Raw genomic sequence first — 10,642 nt, forward strand, 5'->3', positions numbered from 1 at the left:
GACCGTTGAAGGAGAGGGTAGCACATGAGGCCAGTGAGAAGAAAACTAACTTGAAAGCGTCTTGAGAAAGGTATCCCTGGCAGCTAGGCATCTTAGCAAGAGTTCTTGAATAAAATTTAACATTACTAATAAAGCGTGCAGCAACAAGCCCCAAGAAAAAAAAAGCGCCCCGACAGCAAGTTCATCCAAGAAAACTATACGAGAGTAGACATTAGTATACGGCGGCCAGCACCATGTCTCACACCTTCACCTCTTCCGCCTTGCCAACCTCCCTAGGAACAACATCCTTGGGATGCCGGGCGAGGCTCCCCTTGAGCTCCTGCAACCCGCTCTTGGGATCGTTGAGCGCATCCCAGGCCCTCTCCCGCTTGCTCTTCTTTGCGCTTTCGCTTTGAAGGCTTTGGTCCAGGCTAGAAAGGTCACTCTCGTCCGACGAGCTGATGCTCGACGAGCTTGGGCTTCGGTTCAACACCATGTGCACGCGCGGACCCGTCTTCTTCTTGGCCTCGTGCTGATCCGCCTTGAGCTTCTTGAGCTCGTCGTCGTCGCAGTGCATCGCGCGGATTTCGAGGTCAGGGAAGTTGCGCTCGAGAAACTGGTGCAGCAGTGGGAGTATCGACTTGTCAGGGCGGTAGGTGCCAGAGTCGTTATCAATGATGAGCTCATATTTGCGAGGATCGCGAGGCGGTGAATTGCTCTCGCTCGACCTCTTTGGCTTCTTTTCCTCGGTTTCATCTTTGTTCTTTTTCTCCTTTTCGTCACCCTTTTCCTTTTTGTCCCCACCCTCCTCGGCGCTCGAAGACACTTCCCTACCAGGGATCTCCCAGTTCTTGACAGGTTCTTCCTCGCCACCCAGGTGCCTCCGTTCTAGTTCCTCGGCTCGCCGTTGTTCCTGGGATTTCTGATCATCACTAACCTCCTTTTTCATCTCATCACCGTTCTGAGACTTGGAGTGTGACCGTCTATGTGAGTGGAAGAGATCGGATTTGTGCTTCTTTCTACGGATGAAAAACTCTCCTGAACAGGCAATATATGTCTCTACGTCAGAGTGCATGGTGTGCTTGGACAGCATGTCGATACCAAACTCTTTGCCCGTCTCGGTGAAGCGCAACAATCCATCTAGCGTGAGGACGTACGTGAAGACTCGGCCGCCTTCGTCAAAATGTGCCAGCTGGAGGAACTGGAGAGAAGCCTCGTTTGAACATGGCGCAAAATTACCGTATTTTGTGGTCGAGTCGTAGTTGTATACACGGCGGTGCTGGTCGTGCAGCACTTTGTTGAGGACACGCCCTCGTAGACCTGCCGACGAGAACATTGGTCCCACGAAGCGCTTGAACTCGACATACCTGTGGTACATCTCTGGTGGAACAGGGCCCTCCAGTTGCATCTCGGTGGCTTGGAAGCTAGTGAGGGGCTTGGGTTAGCCGGGCTATAACGTTGCAGGGGTATAACGAAACGAAACAAACAAACAAACAAAAAACACAGCACTTACTCGTAGCGTTGCGCCTTCTTGCTCTCCGATTCTGGGCGATTCGGCGACTTGGGTTCATCGCTTTCTTCACGATTGACCTTGACGCCCGTCAGGCGCCCAATCATGGGACTGAAGTGCTGGATATACTTGGTTGGTGAGACGGTGTACATCTGGGCCCCTGGTGCGGAAGAGTGACCCAGAAGTTCAATGCTCAACTCCAGGAAAGGTGTCATGTGAGAATCCCGGTTGAACAAGGACTCGGCCGCCTTGATAAAGTACGCCCGCTTGCTCCCTGATCGTTTCTTGACCTCAAAAGTGTGCCGCTTCAACCCCTGCCAGTTCTCATCGATCATGGGCGAAACGTACGTGACGTTACCCAGCCTGTCGTCCGAGTCCGGGTAATCCTCATCGTATAGGCGGCACTTGAGACGGAAGCCCGTCCTGGGAATGTTGGCGACGACCCATTCTTCCTCCCACGCCGGCTCGAGCGTTCTGCGCTCTGTGCGAGTGCGATGCCTCAAGTTCGGATCTTCCTTGTGACGCTTCGGGACGTCGGCGGTCAGGGTCGCGTGCACAAAGGGGTCGGCGGCGGCGGTCGGGATGTCAGCGATGGGGAGATTCCAGGCCCTGTGAAAGGTAATCTTGATGGTGAAGCCAGGGGGGAAGTCGGGAAGGGGTGTCTTGTCAAAGCCGCCCGGGGGGTTGTTCTTCTCGACCAAGCTCTTCTTCTTATCGTCAAACTTGTGCTTCAGATCCGAGGCGGTATGTGAGGGTCGCCCTGCATTTTGCGGTTCCGGCGCGGCGGCGCTCTCCTTGTCGGCACTCTTTTGGTTCTCTTCGCTGTGGCCCGAGGGTGCTTCATGGGGTTTTGGGGCAGCTTGCGACTGGAGAAGCGCGGTCCTCGGAGCTATATCGTTTGCGTCGTGGAGCCCGGGTGGAGGAGGGTTTAAAGTGGTTGATGTCATTGTTTTGCAACCTATTGGGTGTTTGCGATTCGCGCAGCGCTACGTCGGGCGAGCAGGAACCCTGGCAGAGGATGTGCCAAGAGGAATCGAAGAGCGCCAAGATTGGAGGGGTAAGTAAGCTTGGATGGCAAGCAGTGGTAAGCAGCGCAAAGACACCAAAACCCTCTGGAAAATGGAGAAACAGGCCGGAGATGCTATGTTCACCGTTGTAACGGGAAATATTGGGGGGGCTAACATAGAAATCGCTGTGACTGGGTTCGCCGCGAACAGCAGCGGAAACCGTCCCAGAAAAACAGTCCCAATAAAAAGGTGGGAGATGGCCCTCTCAACACAGACCTTGCTCCTGGTGGCAGCCGGGTATTCGGCCGCGATGTCGAACAAGCTGCTACCAATCAGTAGACGCTCTGGCGATGTCAGGTGGGGTTTGAAGGCTAGGCTTTGTGGTTTAGCGGTCTTTTTTCTAGCGGGAGTACGCGGCCCTGCCAGCCCACGTCTCCACGCGCAGCAAGATCAACAGGGTTTTAATTTCCTGCGGGCATCCCGAGCTCCTATGCGGTTGGGTCATGGGGATGCGATGCTGGCGATCAATTTAGCTTGGGTATAACTGGCTGGCTTATTGCAGTAGTAGCAAAATCTTACATCATACCCGCGGCAAGCTGTAGACGTGCAATTTGAGGTACTTTGTAAATCTAATGCGACATGTAAACAATCAAGTATGACCCCAGTACGTACTTCGTACTGATCTGTCACTGCCTCCAGTGACGGGGCAAATTCGAGATGTGCCTTACCTAGCGACCCCGCCATCACTCAATTAGAGTGCAGCCCACCAAAAACGCCATCGGATCATGTTCCACCAAGGTCTCGATTTGGTTGTTTATTCTTTTATTTTATATTCTTTTTGTTCCGCTTTGAGACAACCCGCAACCACATTGGACTGATTGCTGGTTGCCAATAATTCAAGCTTTTTTTTTTTTTTTTTTTTTTTTCTTTTATAATTTTATCCCCTTGCAACAGGTGCCCAACTAGGTACTTTACCCGACGTGTTCCAAGCTTCCGAGACTTCCTAGTATGGTAATACATCTCAAAACATCAACCTTTGCAACTCCTGCATCGGACATCCGATCTCAGGCCGTTGGCAAAGTGACATTTCCACCCCAAGGCGCAGCCTCTTCGGTTGTGGGTCTTGTGGAGGAATGAGGGCTCTGCCAGGACAAGGTTTTGAAGATTTTAAATGAGCCACTTCACTTCATGACTTGATCCCTCAGCATCTATAATCACCTGGTCTGCTGCAAAGTTTTCACTTTCATATGGTTGCATCGCGACAGGGCTGCCTACAGGCTATGGCAAAGATTGACACTCGGTTACTGCATTCCTGAATATGGGGCACCGCAGGATCACTGAATGGTAGTAGCGCCATCGGCGCTTCGACAAGGTCGGGCCCGGGGAATGATAGCCTGAGTCGGGCCGGCGCTTTTGATCTGGGTCACGTCGATACATGCAGCTGCATCATGATAACTTTTTTTTTGTCGACAGCGTTGCCAACGAAGAGCTTAGGTCTTGCCGGCATGAAGCCAGTGCTGGATAGCCTATTCGCCACGCCAAATCCCATCTTGAACCATCAAAAGACGTATAGACGGATGAGGCCAAAGCACGCCAACTTGCAAGATTAGTTATACTTGTAAACATCCAAACATTCATTTGTATAATGGTACAATATTTGATGAGAAGATAAGCAAAAGTAATAAACGCCAGATTTCAGCCCCCTCCAGCATTCTATATCCTCGCCTTGAGATCTCTAGTCATCGTCCCCAACACCTCGTCAGCCATGGCCATCCCGGCCGCCCTGCCCGAAAAGATGCAACCGCCGACAAAGGTGCCCTCGAGCGAATTGTAGCCGTGGACGCCACCGCCGCCGAAGCCGGCCACCTCTCCGGCGGCGTACAGGCCGGGGAAGCGGCTCCCGTCGGCGCGCATCACGTTGCTAGACAGGTCCGTCTCGATGCCGCCGAGGGTCTTGCGCGTGAGCAGGTTCATGCGCACGGCGATGAGCGGGCCGTGCTTGGGGTCCAGCAGCCGGTGCGGCGCGGCGACGCGGCCGCGCTTGTCGGGCCAGTACTGCCGCGCGTTGGCCACCAGCATGGCCTGCGCGTCCTTGCTGTAGGGGCTGTCGAACTGGTCGTCGCGCGCGTTGATGACGGCCTCGATCTTGGAGAGCTCCAGGCTCGGCCCGCCCCGCTGCGCCGCGAGCTCGTTCATGCCCTCCACCAGGTCGGGCAGGTTGTCGCGCACGACAAAGTCCTCGCCGTGCTTTTGAAAGTTTTGCACGGGGACGGTCCCCTTGCTGCCAAAGATGCGGTGCTTGACGAACTGCCATACCGACTTGCCCGTGATGTCTGGGTTCTGCTCCGATCCCGACAGGGCGAACTCGCGCGCGATGATGGACTGCGTGAGGATGAACCAGGTGTAGTCGTAGCCCGTCGAGCAGATGTGCTTCAGCGTGCCTAGCGTGTCGGAGCCGGGGAAGAGGTACGGCGGCAGCCGGTTGCCCTCGGCGTCGAGCCACAGCGACGACGGCGCGGGAAGCACGCGGATCCCGTGCGACGGCCAGATCGGGTTCCAGTTGGCCAGGCCCTCGGTGTAGTGCCACATGCGGTCGCGGTTGATGACGTTGGCGCCTGCGCTCTCTGTGATTCCGATCATGCGGCCGTCGACGTGGTCCGGCACGCCGACGACAAAGTGCTCTGGCACCTTGGGACCCAGCCTGTCTACGGGCCAGGCAGCTTTGACGGCCTCTACATTGCCGCCGATGCCGCCCGACGAGACGAGGACGGCGGCACCCCGGAGTTCAAATGTGTCGACGACGGTGCGCGAGGACTTGACGCCGCGCGGCTTGTTGTCATCCTCCAGCACCCTGCCTTTGACACCAACCGCCCTGCCGTCCTCGACGATCAGCTCGTCGACGCAGTGCCGGAAGCGGAACTCGACCAGGCCCTTCTTCTCAGCCGCCTCGACCGGCTCCTGAAACACCCTCACGACCTCGGGCCCGGTGCCCCAGGTCAGGTGGAAGCGCGGGACCGAGTTTCCGTGGCCCTCTGCGGTGCCGTCGCCGCGCTCGGCCCAGCCGACGTTCATCAGAAAGCCAAGGCCGCGCTTCTTTACGTAATCCTCCATGCCGTCGGCGGCAAAGTCGACAAAGGCCTCGGCCCAGCGCCGTGGCCAATAGTCCTCCTTGGGGCGGTCGAAGCCGGCACTGCCGAGCCAGTCGCGCATGGCCAGCTCCTTGTTGTCCCTGATGCCCATCCTGCGCTGTTCGGCCGAGTTGACCATGAATATGCCGCCCAGGGACCAAAAGGCCTGCCCGCCCAGCGACGCGCGGCCCTCCTGGTCGAGGATGATGGTGGGGACGCCACGCTGGGTCAGCTCAAAGGCGGCGACCAGGCCTGCGAGACCGGCCCCGACGATGATGACGGGTTGTGTAGTTGATGGTTCGGCCATGATTGCTGTGTTTTGTGGAGTTGTCTTGTGTGCGATGGTGACTTAAGGCGTATAGCAATTGAAAGTTGGAAGCGAGTGACAGCTAGTGACAGCGAGTAAGGCCTCGATGCTTGATTGTTTCAAGCAGTCTCGCCTGTCAATGTATGAATTGCGATCCACTGTTTTGATGATGCTCGCGGCTTCAAATGTTGATAGCCCGAAATCAACAGAGAGAATGTGTTGGTAGGTACGGCAGCCTGGCCTCCAGGGTTTATACCTCGGTCATGTAACTTTGGTACATACGCATACACTAACTACAACCTCCCAACCGCTAACCCCATATGCGGATGCGGGGTTTCAGACGAAGCATCCAAACTCTAAGAATTAAATCCGTCCTCAGGGTCGTTCAATTCGCCATGCTGTTCATCAGCTTACGACAGCAGAGAACAAAAAAAAAAAAGATGCATTGATCAACCCACAAGAGGCGAAATGATCCCATTTGCCTTGTTGGAACCTTTCGTAAAAGACGAACCTGCAGTTTCGCCCCCCCAGGCTCTTTGGATACGCTTTACGCTCGCTGGGATCCTCTCGACGTATTATATGTCGTCCATGGCCAACTCCACAACCATCGATATGCGGGAGCCGCGGCAACCCGCTTTCCCCAGATCAGCCCACTCTTCAACTATAAATGCAACGGTATTTACATCAAGGTACTTTGATTTCTTTTAATACGGCAACTGTCAAATCCTCCAGCCCCGGTCCATGTTTTGCCAACCTTTCCGTCCTTCATGGCATGATACTATATTACACGCCGAGTCTCTACGCCTAGAAATTAATTCCAGAACCGCCCATCCTTTGAACGGGTCCTGTCTGCTTACTGTGAACAGGACAATAAGCGAGACTGCGTGCGTATGGTCTGAAAGTCTCCACACTGTTCCAGAGCTGAACCATGAAGTCTCGGGAAGTCCGACTCGGCCCGTCGAGCATACAGAGACTTGGAAGGCGCAGAACTTTTGACTAAATAAATTCAATTTGTGCAAGCAAAAGCAGAACAAAAAGTATATACCTACAGAGTATATATGTACAGACGGCAAAATGAAAAGGAAAAAAAAAAAAAAAAAAAAGACAAAAGTAAATACCCAGGGAATTACCCAAATCGTATCGATACCCATATTTTATCATCCGGAACTCCTTGCAAAACAGCCAGTCTCTATGTAGATGTACAAATAGGAGAAAAGTAAACCACAAGAAAAAGTGACGGCAAGATTCCGCCAGATCAAGCCCTCCAGCTGCGCTTGACGCGACGTGCCGGGACAAACCTCTTCATGATCTCGGCCACTGCCTCGTCGTCAGTTATATCCTCATAGACCAGAGGTTCCTGTGTAGATTGGCGCCTAGAGAGGTCAGTGCTATCAGGATGATCTTCACCATTGAAAATGCTAGAGTACTCATCGCCGTCTTCGTCGTCCTCGTCCTCGTCCTCGTCGACGTCGGCGTCGGCATTAGCATCGTCGTAGACCTCGGTGTTTTGGTCAGCAGAGTTCACATCGGGGGTGAGTGATTCTTGGGCATCGGAGAACTCGTCTTCATCGGGGCTGTCAGCGTATTCGTTGCCATCCTGGGCGTTAGCATCATCGATATCGCGGCGGTAAATTCCCTGGGCCGGAGCGGCCCCGTAGAGGTCATCTTCAAAACCAGCGTCAAAAGATGCATCGGCGGCATAAGAGTCGGCGGCATAAGGGTCGGCACCAACACCAGCACCGAGGCCACCCGCTTGCCCAGCACCCGCACCGATACCAGCACCAGCACCAGCAGCGACGCCAGCCGCGGGAACACCAGTACCGGTACCAAGGCCACCTGCTTTCCCAGCACCAGCACCAATACCAACACCAGTGCCAATACCAGTGCCAGCAGCGACACCAGCCGCCGGAGCACCAGTACCAGTACCAAGGCCACCTGCCTGCCCAGCACCAGCGCTGATACCAGCACCAGTGCCAGCAGCGACACCAGTCGCGGGAACACCAGTACCAGCACCAGAAACAGAGCCAAGGCCGTCATCAAAATCATCCTCAAACTCATCGCCATAAAGATCGTCGGCGCTTTGCATCAGGGGATCGTTGGCAGGCGGCTCACCCGTCTGAGGAGCCGTCTGAGGAGTCGTCTGAGGAACCGTCTGAGGAGCCGCCTGAGGAGCCGTCTGAGGGGTCGTCTGAGGAACCGTCTGAGGAGCCGCCTGAGGAGCCGTCTGAACAGGCTGAGTAGCAGGCTGCGGCGCCGGTGCGACGGCCGGGTCGGTAACTGGTTGAGCAGCCGGGTCGGGATCCTTCTTGCCCTTGATCTTCTTCGCGAGCTTGCCGACGAGATCACCCGCCGTACTGATGACGGGCGCCACCATCGGAGCCATCGAGAGGAGACCCATGACCGCGGGCACAATGCGCTTCTCCAACGCGGCCTTGTCCGACTCGCCAGCCGCGACAGCAACGTCGCGTCTATAGACCGCCTGCAGAGCCGCGGCCGGAGGGGCGGCAAGCGACGACGCGCCGAGCGTGTCGGGCTGCTGCGCGTACATGTCGAGGCCGTCCAGGCCGGCGGCGCCACCGGCTGCCGTGGCAGCCGGCTGGAGGGCTGCGGGGTTGGCAGCGACAAGCGACGGGTCCTCCTGGGCGACACCAGATCCGGCAAGTCCGGCGTTGGCGGCGGTGGTTTGAGGTTGAAGGGCCGCTGGATCTTGAAGCCCGCTGGGGCCGGCGACGGAAGGCTGCACAGGAGCTGCATCCTCTAGACCGGTGGCAGCACCAGCAGCAGCACCAGCAGGAACAGCCCCTGTAGCAGGGACAGCTCCAGTGGCGGGTACAGCACCAGTAGCGGCGCCAGGCACAGTTTGTGCAAGATCCTGGTCGGCAGCTCCTTCAGCAGGCAAAGCAGCGGCCCCGCCTTCGGGCGTCCCTCCCAGTGTTCCCTCAACAGCACCGGTCAACGGATCAGAAATTTGGCCAGTCAAAGGATCAGCAGCTTGGCCAGTCAAAGGATCGATAATTTGACCAGTCGATGGATCAACAACTTGGCCAGCCGATGTATCATAAACTTGACCAGTCAACGGATCCACAGTTTGGCCGGGAACCGGAGCAGGAACACCCTCAGCACCCTCGGCAGGAAGCTGGGCCGGGGGCACACCTCCTTCAACGCCGGGCTCTCCAGTGGTGGTATTCGAGACAGGAGGAACTGGCACAGGCACTACGGCTGTGTTTTGGGCATTCTTCTTCTTTTCCTCCTCCTCCTTCTTTTTCTTCTCTTCCTCAGCCTTCTTCTTTTTCTCCTCCTCTTCCTTCTTCTTCTTGTCCTCAGCCTCCTTCTTCTTCTTGTCTTCCTCGGCCTTCTTCTTTGCTTCCGCCTCGGCTGCTGCCGCCGCCTCGGCTTCTGCCTTCTTCTTCTTCTCCTCCTCCTCCTTTTTCTTCTTGTCTCCTCCAGAGACCTTGTCGACAACCTTTTCAACGGCCTTGCCGATCAGTGGAGCGCCTACTGTTGCAAGTACAGGGATTAGGGGCAACAATCGCTTCTCCAAAGCCGTCTGGGTGTCATGGCTGGTATCCTGGTTAGCGTCGGCCGCTATGATGCGGCCGCCATCGGTGCCGTATGGGCTACGGGCCTGGAGAGGAATGCTGCGGGCAGATGCAGCTCCTATGCTGAGGGCTGCCGTCACCACGAGCGCGCCCTTCATGGCAAGCTCTGTTTGTTAGCGGGTTGATGTGTACCTAGGTAGCTATTTAGAATTAGTGGATAAATGACTGAGCGGAAAGGGAGGTTAGTGGTTCTTTTACGGCGTTATGATAAAGCCAAGATGAAAAGACAAACCCCTGGTCGATGTGCCGGGGCGAAATGGAAATGGAAATAAGAATGACAATTAGAGAGAGACAGAGGGGCGGAGAGAATGGTGAGGATTGTTGAAGTGAAGCATGTCGCAATGATATACAGAGATGTTAGCAGCATCGGCGAATTGATTACGGATTTACAGTCAGAATTCGCAGGATGGCTTACACACAAGAGGGTCAGGCCAGTCAGGTACAAGCCCATAGTAAGGTCATAATTGTATGCATTGGTCGGTTGTCGGCACTTGAGTAACCTTGCCGAGCCCAAAGGTAAAAAGTGCGTCGACCAAAGTGCTGGAAAGGCCTTGTAGTGAGGGACCAGAGCAGCTGTGCCGCAAAGAATTGTACAGTAAGAGCAACCCATCAGCTAGCTACGGTCGAGATAGTTGCTGGACAAGGATCGGGCAGAAGGCGGGAATAAATCAGTCAGTCGGTTCACATCTCACAGAACGCAACAACAGTAATCAATCCAAGGGAGTTTACGGAGAGGCTTAGCTAGTCTCAGGGCTCATCCTAGAACGAACACTCCGCAATTGAGCCACGAAAAATTGCGGCGTTGGTTGTACCTGTGGGTCAGGTCCACCCAACGAGCGCGATCTTTTCGGCCAATGCAATTGGTCGAAAAGCCATGTGGCTGAAAGGAACATGGAGCGCTCGGTCCCCACTGCGAAGCAGGGGGGTCTAGTTTGAGCACTGAGACTAACTCCACTCCTCTGAATCGGTCCTCGTTTGACGTAGTCACGTGATCCAGAATGCAGAGGCAGCAAGCTGCTTACTACCTGGAGTTTTGGTTTGATGCCAGTCGTTGAGTAAGCCCGTGAACAAACGATGACCTTATCAAGCCCCTAACCAAAATTCTTCTTTTT

The 10,642-nt window shown here is 55.3% G+C and overlaps 3 protein-coding genes across 3 annotated transcripts; all 3 read right to left on the bottom strand.

Moving 5' to 3' along the window:
- Nucleotides 1–238: 238 nt before the first annotated feature.
- Nucleotides 239–2,436, bottom strand: PpBr36_10547 (uncharacterized protein; the record flags this gene model as incomplete). Its single annotated transcript, XM_029897658.1, has 2 exons — nucleotides 239–1,403; nucleotides 1,493–2,436. The coding sequence occupies 2 exons, from the start codon at nucleotides 2,434–2,436 to the stop codon at nucleotides 239–241; spliced, it is 2,109 nt and encodes a 702-aa protein (XP_029744109.1).
- Nucleotides 2,437–4,209: 1,773 nt separating this feature from the next.
- On the bottom strand, nucleotides 4,210–5,972 carry PpBr36_10548 (uncharacterized protein; the record flags this gene model as incomplete). The annotated part of the gene is made up of 1 exon (XM_029897659.1): nucleotides 4,210–5,972. The coding sequence occupies exon 1, from the start codon at nucleotides 5,929–5,931 to the stop codon at nucleotides 4,210–4,212; it is 1,722 nt and encodes a 573-aa protein (XP_029744106.1). The 5' UTR covers nucleotides 5,932–5,972.
- A 1,214-nt stretch (nucleotides 5,973–7,186) lies between these two features.
- Nucleotides 7,187–9,636, bottom strand: PpBr36_10549 (uncharacterized protein; the record flags this gene model as incomplete). The annotated part of the gene is made up of 2 exons (XM_029897660.1): nucleotides 7,933–9,636; nucleotides 7,187–7,767 (listed from the first exon to the last, which is right to left on the bottom strand). Exons 1-2 carry the CDS (start codon nucleotides 9,626–9,628, stop codon nucleotides 7,187–7,189), a joined length of 2,277 nt encoding a protein of 758 aa, XP_029744107.1. The 5' UTR covers nucleotides 9,629–9,636.
- Nucleotides 9,637–10,642: the final 1,006 nt, after the last annotated feature.

The sequence above is a fragment of the Pyricularia pennisetigena genome, assembly GCF_004337985.1.
Source record: "Pyricularia pennisetigena strain Br36 chromosome Unknown Pyricularia_pennisetigena_Br36_Scf_10, whole genome shotgun sequence".
Taxonomy (NCBI): Eukaryota; Fungi; Ascomycota; class Sordariomycetes; order Magnaporthales; family Pyriculariaceae; genus Pyricularia; species Pyricularia pennisetigena.